Source organism: Triplophysa rosa, linkage group LG11, assembly GCF_024868665.1.
Source record: "Triplophysa rosa linkage group LG11, Trosa_1v2, whole genome shotgun sequence".
Classification (NCBI taxonomy): domain Eukaryota; kingdom Metazoa; phylum Chordata; class Actinopteri; order Cypriniformes; family Nemacheilidae; genus Triplophysa; species Triplophysa rosa.
In genome coordinates, this window is record NC_079900.1 from 19,345,392 (window position 1) to 19,366,038 (window position 20,647).

At 36.4% G+C, this 20,647-nt stretch overlaps 1 protein-coding gene across 1 annotated transcript; it reads right to left on the reverse strand.

Moving 5' to 3' along the window:
- Nucleotides 1-62: 62 nt before the first annotated feature.
- LOC130562175 (hemicentin-1-like) lies at nt 63-13,082 on the reverse strand. The gene is made up of 8 exons (XM_057347052.1): nt 12,881-13,082; nt 12,245-12,508; nt 11,838-12,167; nt 10,868-11,119; nt 2,799-3,068; nt 2,049-2,342; nt 1,675-1,914; nt 63-1,493 (listed from the first exon to the last, which is right to left on the reverse strand). The coding sequence occupies exons 1-8, from the start codon at nt 13,005-13,007 to the stop codon at nt 1,267-1,269; spliced, it is 2,004 nt and encodes a 667-aa protein (XP_057203035.1). The 5' UTR covers nt 13,008-13,082; the 3' UTR covers nt 63-1,266.
- Between the last annotated feature and the right edge of the window lie 7,565 nt (nt 13,083-20,647).

The window sequence follows — 20,647 nt, forward strand, 5'->3', positions numbered from 1 at the left end:
GTGAGAGATTCCCCTGGAGTCCCCAGGAAGCAAGAAATACAGACACAAGTGTACAATGTATGTATCTTACTTACTTTATTTCCTCAAAGGCACGCCAGTGCCTTAACCAATCAGATACTGTATATTTGTATACATTCATTACCTTGTATAGAACAGAGTATGGTTACTGTGCAGGTTATCAGGAACTAGTCAAAAACAGTTCTACCTTTCTATAGAAGCGAACACTATAGCTGCCAGTCCAACATATGCAAGCACACTTTAACCCTTATGGGGTTTCCATTAGTGGATGGAAAATTATAATCTAACTCTCTTTGACACAAAACAGGTTTTCAGATCAACAGAAGTTGTTCAATGGTCCTGAGGAATGAGAAAATTGATCAGTACACTATTTTTTATTTTTTGTTAAACAAATGTATGCTTTTTTTAAATATTTGTTTTTTTCCAACAAATTAATTTATACATTATGTGATGTTTGATTTGTATCTGGTTATTTGGTAAGATTATGCAATACAGTAAAAATATAGATATTCAATGAGTTTTAACAGCAATACAGTCCTTGAGCCATAAAACTGGCACACTAACTTTACATACAGCTTCTCTTTACAGACATACAGAAATTCATCAAAACATGATGTCACAGGTTAGGCACACAAGTCCTCATTTCCAAACATTGACGTCTTCACAGTCTGTGCATATTTCTAACCTCTAAAGTGACAATTTTTCTGGAAGACAACTATCAATGTATTTATTGATGTAACATCCTCAGCTGTGTTTATCAATACTCAATTCAGCACACAAAACAAATATTAAAAATGACCAATGTGCCTGAGACTCAATACAAAAGAATACTTTTGTTATGCAATTTACAAAAACCTATAAACGCTTGAAAGTGTGCGACTTCCTTATTTCAGTGAACAAGGCATTTATGACTCAATCTAGAATCACCTTATGGCTGATAAATGTTCTCAATTAAAGATTCTTGATGAAAGCTGATTTAAGGACAGGTTATTTCCTATAAAACATCTGTTCTGGCAAACATTGACTCAAGAACAGATGTCGAGAAAGATACCGAAAAATACATGAAGCATTTAAGTTTTTTTGGAAACACTGTAATGTCCATTTTAAAAGAAAATGGGTCTGAAAGTAAAGTAACTGGAACATTACTCCATAAAAGAAACCAGCCACTGAGCAGTAGCCCACAGTCCTCCAGTGTAAAAAAAACCTTGGTCCATCTCCTCTTGCAAAATGGTCTCAGTTTGAGATGACTCAAGGATAAGCAAGGATATCGCTCTGAGAGAGTTTCTTCATGTGGAGAGGGTTGTCTTTGCCATTCTGTGCTATGTTTCCATTTTGTGGACTGGGCTTGGCATCTTTCAGGCTGTAATGTCCCGTCTTGGCTGTTTTGTAGTATATGGAGAAGATGAAGACAAAGATAACTGAGATGATCGCCACTGTGACAGCAACAAGGCCTGCGATCAAAGGCAGATAGTCCTCTGTGTCCAAAGAAATAAAAAACCATTAACCATGTTGCAAGCAAACAAATTAAATCATTTGTAATCCAAATGTAAAATTAAAAACATACAATGTAAAAACAAGTGAATAAACAAATCCAACACACTGACCCCATTCCAAGATGTTTATGGCAATGCAAAAACAGGCAAAAAACAAGGTTACCTGTTGGGACCACTGTTATATTTCTGCTGGTGGAGCCAACGATATTGATTGCGGTGCAGACTGGATTCTGGGATATTAGCTCTGTTATTGTGAGATTTCCACCATTAACTGCAGGATTGGTTTGGCTCCAGCTGACCGTTGGTTTTGGGTTACCCTCTGCTTCACACACAAGCACCAAAGGATAGCCTCGAAACACAGGCACTTTAGTGGGCAGATTGGTCCCATTGATGGTTGGTTTAACTTGAAAAGATATTGGAAACACACAGGGTTATGCTAGGTTTGTTGATGATGTTAGCATCAAACCAGATATCAAACCATGTACTGTATGTTCTCCCTGACAAAAAATGAAAATTAAGATTAATCAATAAACTTACAATGTACTGTGATGCTGAGAAGATCTGAGGTCAGTTGTTTCAATCGCTGGGGTACAAATGGTCCTGCGTTCAGCTCTGCTTCACATCTGTACTGGGCTCCGTCATCTGTTCTGTTTGGCACGATCGTGAGTTCAGGAGTCTTGTTGATGTCAAGGCTTTCTTGATAGACCAGACTCTGTTTTTTGTACCATTTTACACTCGTAGCCTGAACCACATTAGGAATGTGACATTGGAGCCTATATTGATGGGACTCAATCACTGGTCCAGTGTGATTTACAGTGGTGATGGATACATCTGAAAGATGTCAAGAATAAATGCAACAGTTTTAATGCATCTTAAATAACGTGCATTGACATATCAGCAAACGCCGGTTTTCAATGGAATTTTTATGTATGCATTATTTAGTTTGTATAACGTGGAAGTTTACATCTGTTTGTCTCACAAAACATGATAAAATGATAAAAATATAATTGATAAACTGAATTCCCAAGCACTAGACTACCCTTAAAGTTAAAAAGTAGAGAGGATTAATGTCTGACCCCGCTGGCCTTTCCTCCCTTTCTGTCAAACTCGTATGTGTACTCAGTGGCAATGTTAATATAGTTTACGAACAATAAAACTATTAAACAATTCTGTTAACTGAAATCAAAGACGGCCAAAATATTTTATGATGGTTTCTGGTCTAGTTAACTATTAGCATGACACCAAAATAAAGAGGAGTTGAAAATAAAGATCAATCAATTCACTTACAAAATACTTGAATGCTGATGTGTTTTGATGATCTCAGTCCTACGTTCAGCTCTGCTTCACACCTGTACTGGACTCCATCATCTGTTCTGTTTGGCACGATAGTGAGTTCAGGAGTCTTGCTGTTGCCACTGAGGGTTTCTTGATAGACCAGACTCTGCCTTTTGTACCATTTCACACTCGTAGCCTGAACCACATTAGGAATGTGACATTGGAGCCTATATTGATGGGACTCAATCACTGGTCCACTATGATTCAGATTGATGGAAATATCTGAAAGACATTAAAAATAAAAGCAACAGTTACATCACCAGTCACCACAGTGCATTGCAACATCATTCATTCATCCTCATGTCGTTCAAAACCTATGACTTTCTTCTGTGGAAAACATGGATATATATACAGATACTTTCTTGTGCTGAACCTTGCTGACTAACATGTGTCCTTATGTCACTAGGTGCCAATGTTGTTTGGTTATCAAAGTTTTTCAAAATATCTTATTGAGTCATACAGGTTTGGAATGAGACGAGGTTGAATAAATTATTTAACAACAAATTGTGACACATATGCTTTCAGCAAAATATTTATGTATTAATGTAATAGTTAGTTTTAGGGATGGACGATAAATTATCGGCCATATCAGTATCGGCCGATAAATGGTCATTTTTAATGTTATCGGTATCAGCCGATAATAAAATTTATGCCGATATATTAACTCTTAAATCATTTACTTTGGTTAAACTCCTTCATCTGCATGCTGCTCGCAGTTAAAATCCATTACAGTCCTATGTCATGGCTCTGCTTCATTTAGTCATGTTTTTCTTGGTCCTGTAGCAGAGCCATGACAAAGTCTTTGGTTAGGTGTGGAGAGAAACATATTATTGTCCTTTTGACAATACACGTTCTCTCCAGTGTCTTGTCATTGGCCCCGCTCCTCTCGTTTCGTTGTTATCTTTCCCTGAGTGTTTTATGTTCCACACCTGCCCTTGCTCGTTATCCCTCGTTTGTCTTCCCCTATATATACCCTCATGTTTCTTTGTCTTGTGCTGTTGGAGTACGTTGTATGTGCTTGTTGGAGTGGTACCTTGTATTTCATCGTGTCTCGTACCCTGAGTGTGATTCCTGGTTTCCTGTTCCTGAAGTTCTTGTCAGTCTAGTAAGTGTCAGTTTAGTTTATGTCTAGTGTGTTTATCCCAGTTTATTGTTAGTTAGTCTACGTCCAGTTAGTATTCTTGTGAGTTGTTATACCCCATTGTGGGTCTTTGTTTTTGTGTTTTATAATAAATATTCTTGTTGTTACCCCTGAACGCTGCCTGCAATTGGGTTCTTCCTCACTTCCTGACATCCTATCTTTCTGTCGTGATCATTCACTCACTGTTATTAGCAAAACATTGTTGATGTAGATACAGTATTTAATGTGTAAATTATAGGAACAAAGCATATAGTTTGAATCAGACTGCTGTCTGAAGGCTTTCTGTCTTGAGACTTGTTAGACATGTGGCTATTGAAAACATTTTTCTGGAAGAACATCTATAATTTGCAGAGGTGTAAAGAGTACCTGAAAACCATACAGTACAGATACCTTGCAGTGAAAATTACTCCATTACAAGTTACAAGTCACCAATTTCAAAACGACTTGAGTAAAAGTCTTAGAGTATCTGATTTTAACAGTACTTGAGTATTTTACTCATACTGAATGTAGGCTCAAAGCAGCACTAGTCCTCAACACTTAAGAGACATGTCAGTGAAAAACTAGAAACAGTCGATTCGTGAGGAGAGCAATCGCATTTATTTTCTTAAATCATAATAAGACTGAACACCTCAAAATTGCAACAAATCATGGCCGACATCATAACCTACTGTACGTCTATTACAAACACCCAAGTCTCATTTAAGCTCAACTGCTCGTAAGTAAACCAAACTCCTTCAAAAAGGTCTCTTCAATATAACGGATAAATAATGTTAAGTAAAATCAAAAAGTCAAAGCCTTTTTGCACTGGACATGCTGGTTTGGGCCTCATGGCCAGCTGCAGTCATGTCCTCATTTCACATACACTGTTAGCTCTTATCTGCCATTTCTACAGTAATATACTGTATTGGCAACACTGTTGCCTGCTAGTTACTGTAGGTGTTTTACAGTAAACTACTGCAATGGCTGTTTGTATTAACGCACTTCAGTCACACAGTCTTAGATGAACACGTGTAAATAACAGATGAACACAATAAATCTGTCAAGATTTCACCAGAGGAGAATTAAACACAAACATCAATAACATCTTCACATATTACAGACACCACTTTCACTTTATTTCTGTCATCTGTGTAAGATGGATCTTATTGAGATTGAACTCGAGTTCATAGTGGTTCAATTGTGTTTTAAGTCACCATTATGGCGATCAGTGTTTGCTTTGGTTGGACTCTTTGACTTTCTTGTAGCTTTAAAATGTACACTTATACAATAACACTGAAAGGGACTTTACAGGAACCGCAACTTTGTGTTTGCTTAGTAACTGAAGATACATCTGAAAGAATCCAATCATTAAATAATAATAATATAGCATTTAAGATTTATTAAGATATGTTTGGTAAAGTGATCACATGTTTAATGGAAAGATCTCTGTCAGAAAATCTTTCTTTGCAATTGAGACACAGTTAGACACTTGACATACAAACCTCATCAATGGTGACAAACAATCATGAATGAGTTTTGTACTATGTACCCAGCATGCATTGCAGCATGAAGCTGTTCAGTTGATTGTCACCATTGTTGAGATTCATATGTGGATTGTTCATTTCTCTGTGTCCGACTCATTCTATAGGTTAATATTTTGTATATATAGTGTGAGAGCACTTTTGAAAATTGAAATACTATACATTCTTTTTACTGGTTTACATCACTTCATGGCAATAGTCCCACCACATGGTAAATTTTGAGCAAACATGTTTAGAGCACATTTAGGAAGAGTTAGTTTTAAAAATAAGAGCTTTTGTAGATGTGTGATCTACAGTAACTAGCTGGCAACAGTGTTGCCAATATATTACTGTAGAAATAGCGGGTAAGGGCTAACCGTGTGTAAACCGCCAGCGATTGACATCTACCTGATACTGCACTCATATTCATATAAAGAAGCCATGTTGACAAGTTTTTGTAAGTTAGAGCAAAATCCACAAGATTGTAGTACCTTCATTACCCTGTAAATGGCAATATTAATTATAAGATAGGTGCCATGCAAAATGTAATGTGTAACTGCATTAGTCATTACAAATGTAGTGGAGTAAAGAGTACATATACTTGTTCAAAAATGTAGTTAAGTAGAGAGTAAAAGTTGCTAATATCTTTAATACTCAGTACAACTACAAAGTAGCCAAAAAGATACTTAAGTAAAGTAACTAAGTACATTTACTCCAATACTTTACACCACTGTATTGTCTATTAAATATACCAGAAAAGGTTAGATATCGTTAACTAGTGTAAAGTAGGTCTTGGTACTGATTTTCAGGGGAAAAAAGAGAACTAATGGTTACTTTGTTTTCTGCGGTGAATGTTTCAAATAAAAGCAGTTGTCAACTTTTTGCCTTTTGTTTCAGTCTTAGGGAATTTTATATTAATATTTAGATACTGTTTATCGGCCAACATATCGGTTATCGGCTTCCAATGTTAAAGAATTATCGATTATCGGCCAAAATGTACATGTCAGTGCATCCCTAGTTAGTTTAATTCAAATTTTCTCTCGCACCACATGTTGTGTTCACAAGCAAAATAACAACATCACGGGTATTTTAGTGCATCTTTTAAGCGCCCAAGTGAGCACCGCAGAGAGAAATAATGTCAAATCCCGCTGGCCTTTCCTCCAATTTGGTAAAATTGTTAACTTCCTGTTTTGTGTGGTCAGCAGCGAACTCGAGTTCACAGTTCAATTCTATCTATACACTTCGATTCATTTATATTTCAAACACAGCTGGCTCAAAATCACTTCATAAACAAGTTGATGTACCACAGAAGACAATTATGGACCCGTTATTCGCGCAACATGAACTTATCTGCAACATTTCTTTCAATATCACGCCTATATCTAACCACGAGCGCGTCAACACCAGAAAACTAGAGAGAAAGGCGAACATAACACATCGAAAGTCTGTTTAACCAGAAGGGCTTACTTTTTATTTTCCTGTTTAGACACTGCAAGACCTACTTTAATGGTTATTCTTGTACTTATGCTGACAGACTGCACTTACGTCGCTGTGCTGGCTGTGGTTAGACAGCCCATGCTGTAAATGTTAACAAATGCGATCATTTTTTCCCCACAATTATTGCCGACGTTATTCCATCGCTAACGTCAGATATCTAACGTTACATTGAGCGCTCGAGTCGAGGCGAAGCGCAAATAGCGGAGGAAATAAAACGCTTATTTCTCTATCCTGAGCCTTATATAAACGTCCTACCATCCAGCGCGAGCAGCTGCCACATCAGATCCAAAATCAGACATATCGGGAGTATCCGATCGAGCCGAAGCGTCATTTTCGACACTGTTTCTCACAAGCTAACAGTGTTTAGGTGGGTCGACTGGCACTAGAAGTAACGTGGTGATCATATCGCCTCAGACCCTTCATTTATCACAGGAAAGCACTGCCCAGTATGCTGCCCTCGCATTGCTGCATGTATGAGTTCATAGGAAACAGCCCTACCCCCCACTGATATAACTTTATATTCATTCACACACTACAAATCGGTTATTATAATCTTCTAATATAAAAAACTACCCTTTACTTATCATTCTCAAAACATCCAGTTAGCTCAGACATATCTGATGGCTGGTTTGTAGAAAACATATTGTTTGAATATCCTCCACAAAACACTAATGATACAAACGGGTTCCCCTCAAGCACCGATCAGGAGGAACCAACAGTATTAAGGGATCTATGCTGTCTGTGTAGTAGACACTATACTAAATGTTTTGTTCATCTAGTTTTGTTTCAGAACCTAAGTTTAACATTTGATTGTGGTGATTGAACACTACATTGTTTAGCATACAAAATATGTGCGTTAGAACAAACAAAATATAATATATACATATATATATATTAAGAAATAAACTACAATTTACTTAAAGTATTGAAATAATATAAATCCCTGCAGCCAATAAGTCAAAAACACTTTTTTGTTGACACAAACTTTTCTTTTTGCAACCAAACTCATAATTGTGTCTGGGACGATTTTTTTATTTCATCTTGAATGTTTTTGAGAAGTCATGCTATCCGTCTCTGTTAGCATCTGCCTAATTTGAGCTGCTATCAAGTGTTACGTTTTTTTTTACAGAAATACTTTGTAAAATAAGTTTCATTGGCCTCTGATGTCAACAAAATGCATTTTCTCCCCATTTTATCAATTTATAAATGTACGTTTATTTATTTACTTAGCCATCCTACCAATGAGCATTTATATGGTTACTTGGTGTATATTATTCACATTACCATTATTGGCACTGAACCCTATCAAAACAGATCTGCAATCTATTTTTGGGTCATACAGTGATGGGTGTGGATTACAATGGTCCATAAAGTCAGTTTAGCTATGGATAATAGCACAAATTACTTTGAACATTAAACAAGAGGTTTAGTAATAAAATGGTTTCGTACAAAGAAATTCTGTCTTGAATTCAGTATGCTAAAGGTGATCACATGACCTCTGGTGAAGCGCTCCAGTTGCTCATAGAGCTGAATGGGGCATTCAGAGCTGGTTCTTGTTCAACACACTGAACAATGGTTTGGTTTTATGGCACTTGGGTAGCATCAAATAACCACTTAAATATAGTTGTACTTGACAAGCTGACAGACAAAAATGACATACTACTAGTTGTTTAAGGTATGCCTACTTCATTCAAATATTTAAAGGGGTCATATGGTGTGAATACATGTTTTTCTGTGTCTTTGGTGTGTTATAAGTTGCCCATGCATGTATTAGACACATAAAATTGCACAAATGAAAGTGTGGGAACAAAAGATGCATTCTATTTAAAAGCGAATGCTCAACCAGACTTGCCTGAAACGCCTCGTGTAACCACACCCCGGCGAATCTACGTAACTTCGTAACATGATTTGACTAAGACCGCCCAAATCTACACGTAATTAAGGTGGGCATAATTGTAAATCTCATTGTATCGTGTCCTCTCGTTTCCTTGTCATCTTCCCCTGAGTGTTTAATTACCCACACCTGCCCCGTGTCATTATCCCTCGTTTGTCTTCCCTATATATACCCTCTTGTTTCTTTGTCCTGTGCTCGTGTATTACGTTGTGTTTGCGTTGTGGTTGTGCTCATGTTCCTGTGTCACCCTGGTTCCTGTTCTGTGCCTTGTCCTTTATCCGTGAGTTGTGTTTTTAGTCTTTGTCACCCTGCAGTGTTGTTTTTTTGTAAGACGTTGTGTTGTGTCGTGCCTTGTTTTGTTAGTTTGTTTTTGCCCCCCGTGGGAAGTGTTTTGTTTCAGTTTTTTATCAGTTTCGTTTTCCCCATTGTGGGTGTTTTTGTTTTGTGTAGAATAAATATTATGTTAACCCCTTCACTGCTGCCTGCACTTGGGTTCTTCTGCCATAGGTTGTTGACACACAAGTTTAAAATCTAGAAGCCCAAATACATTTGTATAGTAATCATGTCCTAATAATAAAAACAAAACAAGATCTTGGAGCCTCTAGGAAGAGAAATCAGAATGACTCCAATTGTGCCTGTTTCACTTCCTGTTTACTGGAATGTATTACCTCGCCATGGCAACACTGTACATATTTAAAATTCAGCTGCAATTTATTAATACAAATCAATAAAAATAGAGTGATTTTATTTTTCCAACTTATAAAAAATGTATTAACAAACTGTTTTTGTTAATAGACAACAATTGTAGGGAAAATTACATATTACATCACAAAAGGGAAATTTACAGCAAAGTGATGCACACGCTCTTTAAAATAAAGGTGCAAAAAGCGTTCTTTACAGCAATGCCACAGATAAACTATTTTTGTTCCTTAAAGAACCTTTCAGTCAAAGGTTCTCAAAAGAACCATTTCTTTCTAAAGGTTCTTTGTAGTGAACAAGGGTGCTACTGACTATAAAAAGTCAGTAGCACCCTTGTTCACTACAAAGAACCTTTCTAGCAATATAAAGGGTTTGTGAAAGTGAAAAGTGAATGTTAAAGGTCCTCAATGAAACCATCAAGAGGACTTTATTCCTATAAACCTCAAATTCTGTGTCTTTCTCAATGTACAGCTACAATAAATGTACTCGGCTATCAAATGTCCGAATAAATATTCAGAATGATCCTCACGCGCATTGTGCTGTGTGTCCTGTTTTGCTTTTTCAAAATGTTGTAGCATTCTTCGGGCTATACTGGCCCATCTTGGCATTTTTGTAGTAGGTGGTGTAGATGAAGATGGAGATGAATAAGATGACCACCACTATGCCAACTACAATGCATACTATTATGGGCAGGTAATTCTCTGTGTCAAAAGAAACACAATATACAAGTGAATCAGTCAATTGCAGTTGTTAGGAATATAACCTGAATGAAGCAAGCCTAAGAACTACAGCATATTCAAGCAAGCAGAAGCTGTCGGTTTGTTGGTCTTCTCTTTGTGAAAGTAAAACTACTCTTTTACTAAAGCTTATCAATCTGTTGATGTCTATCCTGCTTTACAAGCCAAGATTGAAACTAACTAATATACTGTACAATTCTCAGATCCACCCAACACTGATGATGCAACCCAACAGCTCTCAATGAAGACAAATAACATCTAACTCAAGAGTTCACACATCCTCTGATACTTGACATGAAGCAAGACAAGCCTCAACAAACCATCGTCCGAACGCTCACTGTAATCACACAGTAGCTGTGCTTTCTGACGCTTGTGACTATACCAGAGTCAGACTGAAACTGAAATTAAAACAGTACTTTCAGTATCACTGCAGAAAACTGAAACTAAAATTCAATGACTGTTGTCTCATTATTACTAAGCAAACTCAAGCAGATGAAATCACAATAATCAAACAAACATGGTAGATGACAAATAGTTACAAAATGCATAGTTACCGTGTATGTCCAAGTTTACTCGTCTTGAAGTCGTGTTAACAGAGTTGTTTGCAGAGCACGTGTAAAAATCATCATCCCCAAATTCGAATACAGTAAGATTTCCATCTGCTGTTTCCAGTCTATTGCCGTTTCTGTCGCTCCAGCTGATTTCTGGTTTAGGTTTACCCTCCGCTTCACAAACAAGCACCTCAGGATAGCCTTGAAACACACTCACTGTGGAAGGCAGTTTGGCATCATTGATGATTGGCTTAACTTTAGGAAAAGGCAGAAAAAAAACACTTAGGGAAAGTGACTGCATACAACAAATATTTCTATCCAATGTTTCATTATTTTGTTCACTTTTATACAAAAAATTGAATTAAATAAGTTCATTATTGTCAATCGTTCATCACCGTGGGAGGTAAATAAAAACATGATGCATGCAAATCCTAAATCACAAATGAAGGTAATCAATTAGATCGGGAGTTTCAAAGAGGCCAGAAGATGCTAAGTGGCCCCCAGATTTAATGTGAAAAGATTTATAATATTTACTGTGATGAAAGTTGCTGCAGTACATTTGAATTGAAAATGTTCTTTTAAGGTTTATACATGCAACGTTACTCTGGGCCAATTATTAAAAGTTAGGAAACAATATGTTGTCTTTTTAACTTATTACTTATTCACTAGTTATTACTCTAACATATTTGTTTATACAAAAAAATACATATACGTGGATGGATATGCATTTTAGGAAAGAGGTCCCTCACAAAAGGTTTATCATATTTGGGGATCTTTGGCATCTGATTTAGATACTGTATCTGTTCCACAGTAAGTTCCTCTTTAACTTTCTAACAATGGTTGCGTAGTGAAGGGATGGGATATAAAAAATCTAAAAAAGCCCTCCAACTAAAACCTGGACTAAGTAATAGTATCTGACGCTTATGACCGAACATGGTAGGTAAAATACAAATCTATGAATTTATTTACTTACAGTATACAACGATGTTAAGAGGTTCTGATGTCACTGCTGGAGGAGGTTGAGGTCCTTCTGCTCCCAGTTCCAGCTCTGCTTCACATCTGTACTGAACTCCATCATCACTTCTGTCTGCAATGATCTGAAGTATAGATGTTGTATTCACTGGAGTCGTGATGCTGTTGTTGAAGGTCTCATTATGCATCAGAGTCTCTCCTTTATACCATTTCACAGTGAGATTCTGAACAGGAGCCACATTCACAACATCACACTGAAGTTTATATGTGGAGCCATTAGTCATCGGTCCTGTGTGATCAGCTGTGTTGATGGACACGCTCTCTGGAGTCTCTGTGAAGCAAGATTTGAACCACAAATCATGTAGATGAAATCCCATTAATGACAATGAAAATGACAAGGAAACTTACTGTAAATAGTGATTGGAAGATCACTTTCACATTGTGTCCCGTCATAGTTGATATAGCAGATTGGCTTTATGTCCCATTGTCTCAGGCTCAACACTCTCCAGGTGATCAGATTCTGGTCTCTATTCGTGGGTACTGGTCCCTCACTGGCTTCCCACCCGATCCCTTTATGTGTGATATTAGTGCTGCAGTCCACTGAAACAGAGCTGCCGTACCTCACAACAACTCGCTGTGGGTTGAGCTCAAGAGGACATTCAGCATTTGTACCTGTTAAATATAGAAGACTATAATATAAGACTGTTTAGCGCCCTCGTATGGTATTTACAAGAGCCCGCATTCCTTCGTAGGTTTAATGCTTCAAATAACGCGAACCATGGCAACGCATTACTAGGAAACAGGACAGAGTAACGGAACTAAATTGTTACACTAAAAGACACAGATAACAATAACCGGTAGCTGTAACTAACAAAAAAGTGCATTAATGGTAGTTGGTAGATGTACATGTTGGATAAAACATCTACTATGATTGAGTTAGCACGTTGTAAATGAAAAATAATAACGATCATATATATATATATATATATATAGTACATCAATCAAAGTAAATATTGAAATGTAGGAAAGAACTTGAAAACTAACCTGCGACTAGAGAAACCCACAATAAGTAATGAAGGCTCATAAAGAATCGACACAACGTTGCTTTAAACGTTTGACGTCTTTCGTTAATCCGAAAAGAAGCGTCGAGAATCAGTGCTCGGTTCTGCATTGTAAAATCCCGTTAGACGGTCGTTGTGGTTTGTTGAACCCTCCTCTCAGATCTGCGCTCTTCACTCAGTGGGAGTGAGAAAGAAGTGAGAGTGACCACGTGTTCGGCCCCTCTGACACTGAACTCAACAACACACTGCTGGAATTCCCACATTGTTCAGTGGATGCTAACACATCTGCAAACACACATTTCTTCCGAACATAACTTCACTTCCAGTTATTGGTTTGTACACACATAGACAGGCACGCGCACATAACGCGTAACGTTAGGTCATATTGGAAATTACCGTGTTTTCCCTAGCAATAAGGTTAGTTAGCAGACATAAATGAAGTCAAGATTCGAACTGTTGTCACATTAATATTGGAAAAGGCGTCACATTTGTTTCATGTTCATGTAAGTTTGTTTTTAACCTACATTTACACCTATGCTATGCATTTAGTGCAAACGTCAACCTAAAGATGTATAAAACACGTTTTTACCTAAGGTTTTCACCATACTGATAGCTCGGATGACAATATTTGGTGGTTCAAAATAATACCCATGGGAAGTCTCTCTCAAAGTTTTTAAAAGCATTTTTTGTTTGTTTTTAAAGCATGATTGTCCATAGTCAGGTAATTGTCACATCCATAACGGTCCATATTCCTCATGAATAGGCACATCAAAATGGTCTATATAAGAGCCATCCCTTCTCCATTTGTTGTGTGTTATTGGTTCTTGTCTGTGTATTTTAATTCACAGAAATCCTATACAAAGTATGTTGTCTCTCAAAAACATGCACCCTTTTTGTCACATCCATAATGCATTTATATTTCTCTCTTTTAAAATACAAAACTTGTGCATAGACTGGCATTTTCTGATCAGTAGGGGTTTAGTAAAATTTAAACAGCTGGTTCAATATATTGGTAACAAATACATTCTATGAGAATTTATATTTCAATTTTTACTCAAAATGTCACATCCTTAATGTTGGATGTCATTCCAAGTGACTTACATTGCACTTTAGATAGACAATTTATCAGAATCTGTTTTCACTGTGCTTACCAGTTGAGCTACAAATTTTCCTGAAAGCCATTAGCAGCCTATAACAGACTGGATTTTTATTGTGACAATCCAGATAGTTTAACAAGAAATAATCCAAATAAATTGGTGTCACAGGAATCCGGAAGGGAGGAAGGAAGGTTGGTTAGATGCTGATAAGGAGGCACTTTGTGGGAGTTTGTGGAGTATCAGTATCACTAAAGAACAGAGATCCTTGTGTTTTGTCAGTAGACTGGTGCGCGCATTCCAAAAGTTTACGAGATTTAACATCAAAGTTTACGGGATTTAATATTAATATTGTCAGTGAATGTTCTCAAACTCATGTCTGTTTTAACACATAATATATATATTTTTTTGCGCTTCATAGTTACAGCCTTGTTGTGCAAGTTTCATTTAATTTGTTTTTCTTGATATCCAGGGACGGCATGCGAGGAGACTGGAATGTGTTGAGACAGCTGGATAGAGAGCATAAGTCAAAAGACAAATTCTTCAACGGTCTCTCATTACCACACAAAAATGTTCAACTATCAGGCTGGATAGTGGAACACTGACTAAAGTGAGGTAGGAAATGACAAATAGAGTGAGATAAAACATATTGTCAGATTAATTTTAGTACGCTGCCCCTTTAAGAGGTGTGAAGGATTTCCATGTGGATGTGAGAGAGATTAAGCACTGATACAGGTCCTGCTCAGACTCATGCAGCCAACACCAGTTTAAACATTCCTTCTTCCCACAGTTTTGTGTACCTGGGTTATGTTATCTTTTTGTTGCTTTGTGTATACATTATTTATAAAGACATATTTATACATTCCTGCTGTATAAACTACATCATTCATTACGTTTAGCAAAAGAATATAGCGCATACTTTAAGGTTGGTGTAAATAAGTGGAGTTTGTTCACTAGAGTACGACAAAATGCCATCTACGTCCTCTTTCTCGGTTTACGTTCTCTTTTGTCTTAAACTACATATTCTCAATTAGCCAGTTCCTCTACCAGGAAAAGCCATGTTTCCAGGAAGGCATTTAGACATTGGAATTGTCTGGATGGGCTGTTTTCCAGCCTCTACACGTTGTTCCTGTTATACTACAGATTCATTTTCACACATTAGTTTTATGTGCATACCATGAAGGGCAGCAATTCAATATGATCTCAATACTGTTATTGATAGCTTTCTATGTTTTACAAGTTCAGTCTCGTGATGTATTTTCAGTTTAATTTGACTCATAGTTTTGTGCTTTAGTTGATTTAGGGGCTTTTCCGAACCCTTCTTCCTCTTTTAATATGTTGAACAATACAAGCTTTGCTGGGGCCATGGACATGGGCCTGCTGAGAAGTCACATGATTTCTGGGTTGAGCTTCCATTCCTTTCACGTCCTGCCACAATCCCCCTTTGAAATGTTAGTAGACCTCTCCTGATGCAATGACACAACTCGAATGAATATGGAAACAGAAAGTTACAGGTCTTTTAAGGACAATAATGTTTTGATAAGGCAATGAACTTCCCCAGTTAAAGGAAAAGCTTTTCACAAGTCTTGTGAAAAACGTTGAAAGTGTTGACAGTGAAATATGACTTATTTCAGGGGAAATAATATGAATTTATTTTGCTTTTATTAATCCTCTGATGCATGAATTGTGACAACCTGAGTCAGTATATTTTCTTGTGTTTTAACTCCTCTCCAGGCATGAAAAACTTGGGACGCACGCGCATGGACTGCAGTTAACATCCGGTCTGTGTTTGGCTAGTGTCTAATAATATAACTATTTTATTTTATTTATGTTAATATTAATGAATATTATTATTTTATTGTGTTCATTTTATTAAATAAACAATTCGTTGTATGGGTCCTGTAGTTTTGACGCATTTAAAGAAACCATATGGGGCATTGATCTAGCGGTTGAGCTTGGTATCGCAGTCTAAATTCAAGATATTGGAGAGACAAGTTTAGCCAAGTAGCCAGTTGTTTCTTTTGCTTGTTATCAGAAATAATCTACTGGCACTCAGAATCTCATAAACAGACTATCGTCTCTCTATATCAACGTCACCACCACCAATCCTCCGACAACTTTCTTAAACTGTATTAAAACATGTTCCCTAGTAAGTATTACTCCGTTAATGAATCCCCGACAATGATTTAGACATTTGTGCCCATGTTGCATTATTTGTGAGATTTATATGCGCGATGACGTCTAACGTCCCCGCCAAAGGAAGTAGCTACTTTTAGCAACTTCTTAGCAACCGTCGTTTTAATCACAAGCGGGTTATAACTGCTGTGTTTTATGTCATAGATTAAAACGTGAAAATATTTAGAGGTTTTGTTAGCCACAGACCTTATTTCAGGCGATTTACCAAAACCCATTAAAAAAAAACAAATACTTTGGGGCGATGGAACCGAAAGTCTTAACATGCTAACTCGCTTCTGGGGTTTGCATACAAAAAAAGTCATCTCTGCGGTACTCTATAGAACTAATATGCACGAAGTGTTTTTAGACGGATAGTTCACCCAAAAATTACAATTCTGTCATCAATTACTCACGCTCAAGTTGTTCCAAACCTGTATAAATTTATTGTTCTGCTAAACACAAAGAAAGATATTTAGAAGAATGTCACTAACCAAACAGATTTCATCCCCCATTTACTCCTATAGTAGGCCTATTTATTTTTCCTACTATGGCAGTAAATGGGGGATGAGATATGTTTGCTTACTGACATTCTTCTAAATATCCTTCTTTGTGTACAGGTTTGGAACAAATGAGGGTGGGTAAATGATGACAGACTTCAGTTTTGAACTATCCTTTTAGAATTAATCTGTTAAAAATGCAATAAATATCCAGAAGCCCTTGCATGTGAATGTTTTGATTATTTATGTTTGGTTAAAGAGCTAAGAACTAAAAGAACTTAAGAGAACTATAAGAACTAAAAGGACATGAAAATAGTTGTGTATAAAAGGTCATATAGGTTTTGACTCATTTTAGTATTGTTGTTTTTAGTTAAACAAAATAGGAATAATTCAGTTGATTGTAAAGCACACAACAACAAAACATATGTAATGTGTACAAGTGCAAAATATTTCATTGTGTTTCAAAGAAGGGAAATTGCTTTTTAAATATATACCTGTATCATACTCCATAAATCAGAAATACATTAAAATTTGGATATCAAACTTATATGTTGTATGCAGGTATTAAACTGATCATCCAGCAAAAGCTATCTGTTGTTTTTCAACATACTTGCAATACACTAACAGTGATGTGGTAGTTGCCGTCATAATTCTAATATTGACTTTGGTATTTTTTGGGGGGGATTTACTTATCGTCTTCATTGTTCAGTTTTACATGTTCCTCATTCTGATTTCCACTGTAGTGGACATGATATGGACATGGTATAAAAACTTTCTTCAAAAAAGCTGCCTTCCGAAGAATTGGGGAAGTGGAAAATAAAAGTAATTGAGAAATATTTGTTCCTGGTCAGGAGATTAAGTTAATTTAAAAAAAGTTTTAGATCCCATATTTCAAAAAATTGAGAGAACGATTTTATTTAATGCTATTAAATTTCTAAAAACTGAGTACAATAAACTAATCAGTGCAGGGTTATTCAGGCAAAATAAATCTGTGTATGGCACAATGTCTAGCAAACCTTGTAAGCAGGCTAATTGTTCCCATAGGTACGTATTGTTAACGCCAGAATATGCCTACAATTCCTGTAAGGCACACGAATACAGGAAATGTCCAATTGAAACTTACTGAAAACCCACCCTGAGAACAACTCAACTCAACTCACTTTCATAGTCACATCACCACGTGTGGTGAGTCAAAGTCTTGGGTGAATACTCCATACAAAATAGAATGCAGTTGGACAGACAACTGCATTTACAAACACCTGTATGACTTTACAGACTTAAGTGACAGTATGTAGTGCAGACGAACAGTGCAAAGTATAAATAGACAGACTGTACAAAAAAGACAATATACATTATACACATATGGACAGTATATACACATAATACACACGATATACACATTAGACGTTGAACATACACATTAAATATGCAGGTGTACACATGAACGTGTATGTATAATGGACCAACCACATAGTGCACATAGTACAGATATAGGTATGTAAGTTTGGTAATGGATGGTTATTGCATGTGGTTATGGATGGTTATTGGAGTTCAATGCATGATGCATTATAGTCCATGAAACTGTAGTGCATGGTAAAAAGAAGTGTCAGCTTGTGGAGTGAATCAGTTTTTGATATCAGTGTTTACTGTAATAGCCGACAATAGCGCCTCCTGGTGGCGCTATGTTATACATTGTAAAACTGAAAAGTTACTGCAGTAAGCACAAAAAGGAACGTTCATAAAACTTTTTGTGATAAATAAATGTTGTTAAAATAGTCGTATGTTGTTATTAGCAGTTTTTATTTTCACGGGTTAAAGGTAAAAACTTTTAACTTTGGATTTTTTAATGTTGGGCAAGTTACACAAAGACTTTTTTTACACAAAAAATGTTTTGGGTGTTAAAGGTCCAGTCAGTGAAATCTAGCGGCAAGGTTGCGAATTACTACAACGGCTGACAGAACATGGCGAATTACATGCAAGGGGACCCGCTGTGTATGTAGATAGAAATAGCTCATTCTAAGATAAGAAAAACATATCGCTTCATTGTGTAAGCTCTTTATACACATCTGAAGGCATAGCAATTATTAATATTATATTGCATTTCTATCAATAGATCATCCCCAAAATTACACACTGTACCTTTAAACACCATTGCAACGCAATTCCTTTTTTAAGGCTGTCACTTATGATGCAGCATCTTACAGCAGTCTGAGAACCATTGGTCCAGATGCTTTGTTTTTTAATAGAGCTCATAATTCGTTTTTACAATGTTATCCTGGAGGGCCCACATATCTGCATATTTTGTAGATCTCCCTTATTTAACAAAAACTGATTTGAATAGCAGAGACAAATAAAAAATAAAGTAAAATAAAATAATTTAGCTTTTAATGAAACCGGGGAGTGTTGAAAACGATTTGAAATAGCTATATGGGTTCAAATGACTGTCTTATGGTCTGAATTGTTTTCAGAATTTATTTGTTTATATATGCTAAATATACACTTTTAATTTCTTTAAAAATATTTATATTTATTTATAGCTTTTTTTAAATTGTGGCTACAGTATATGTTGAATTTAGTTTTTGTAATTTATTTTATTACATTTAATGTTACTGAATTTTGTATCAGGAAGCCTAAAGAGCTGCAACTAATTTCACTCGGAACATAATTTTAAAAGTTAACGTGTTGATTTGAAATAAATAGTCATAAAACGTGCAACCAAGACAAAAAGTTTGAATTATAAAAATTATATTTAAACTCAAACCTAGGTTCATTGTTTGAATTCAAATGCAATATCGTCACACAACACAAGATGGCAGCCGTAGAAAGCTTAACGCCCCATTATCCATTACTGATGCACTTAGCAGAGTTACGTGGCTGTTTTTCCATGGAAGAATGAACTTTCTGCCATTTGGTTTGTTGGCCGTTACTAAAAGGCGGCTTGTCGAATAATGTAGGGTGATCCAAATGTCCGACAGTCTCATGTTTCTCCAGGATTTAGGAAACATCAGCAACGGCAACCACAAGAACCTCAGACAACCATTCTGGTTGTGAAAGTGTGGTTGAGCTCATGAGGACATGATTAAGTATGTCAAACAGACTTGTTCAGGTCGTTACTGTGAGTTTTTCAAGTATTTAATGTTTCTTTAGTCAACCTCAGTGATAGAGGGAGCTGATGAGCTAAAAAAAACTTTTTCGATTCTTTAATCTTTAACGATTCAGTATTTACATAACAAATGTCTCTACTAAAATGTATTATTGTAGGGCTTGTTACTGTACACAGATGATGTTTATCTGCCCTGACTGTTTCCAGTACATAATGTACGTTAGCTCAATTGGTAGAGCATTGCATTTGCAGTGCAAATGTCGTGGACTCATTCGATTTCAAGGAAACACATACTGATAAAATGTACAGCTGGAAGTCGCTATATGTCATTTTGGATGTCAAATCCAAGTACTAGTTTAAATACAGACAAGTTTCACAAGTTTTAGCCAAAACAGCAATTAATTGCCTTATTTTGTGTGTTGTGTCACAGGATGCTAAACACGATGAGCTGTTTTTCTCAATCCTGTAAAGTCAGAGATCCGTCTTTAACTCTTGTTTGTTTGTTTTGGGTGAGCTCCATAGCGTGTGTTGCAGATGGACATACTCTCACAAATTTGCTCCATCCAGAGGCTTTTCCAGTCTGAATCTTACTCATACATCCCTGAACTGCTGTTGTTGTGTGGTCTTTTTCTCCCTGCTTGCCACATTTTTGTAACATTATTTTGCCATTTCTTACGGATCACCCACCTTGCTAGCTTGCTGTTCAGTTTTTGGAGGTCTGTTGAAATGTCATCTATCAGTTCAAGCCCAAAAGTTAAAATTCTACCATCATTTATTTACCCTTATGATATTTGAAACTGTATGTGACTCTTTCTTTAATGGATCACAAAAGAAGATATTCTGAGAAATGTTTCAGTGGTTTTGTGTCCATACAATGGAAG

Bases quoted from the DNA above. Each gene is read 5' to 3' on its own strand.
- LOC130562175 (XM_057347052.1), bottom strand. From the start codon at position 13,007: ATGCAGAACCGAGCACTGATTCTCGACGCTTCTTTTCGGATTAACGAA. The intron at 1,915-2,048 runs GTAAGTTTATTG...TATCTTTTCAAG, and splicing joins TCTCAGCATCACAGTACATT to TTAAACCAACCATCAATGGG. The intron at 1,494-1,674 runs GTAACCTTGTTT...CTTTGGACACAG, and splicing joins TATAACAGTGGTCCCAACAG to AGGACTATCTGCCTTTGATC.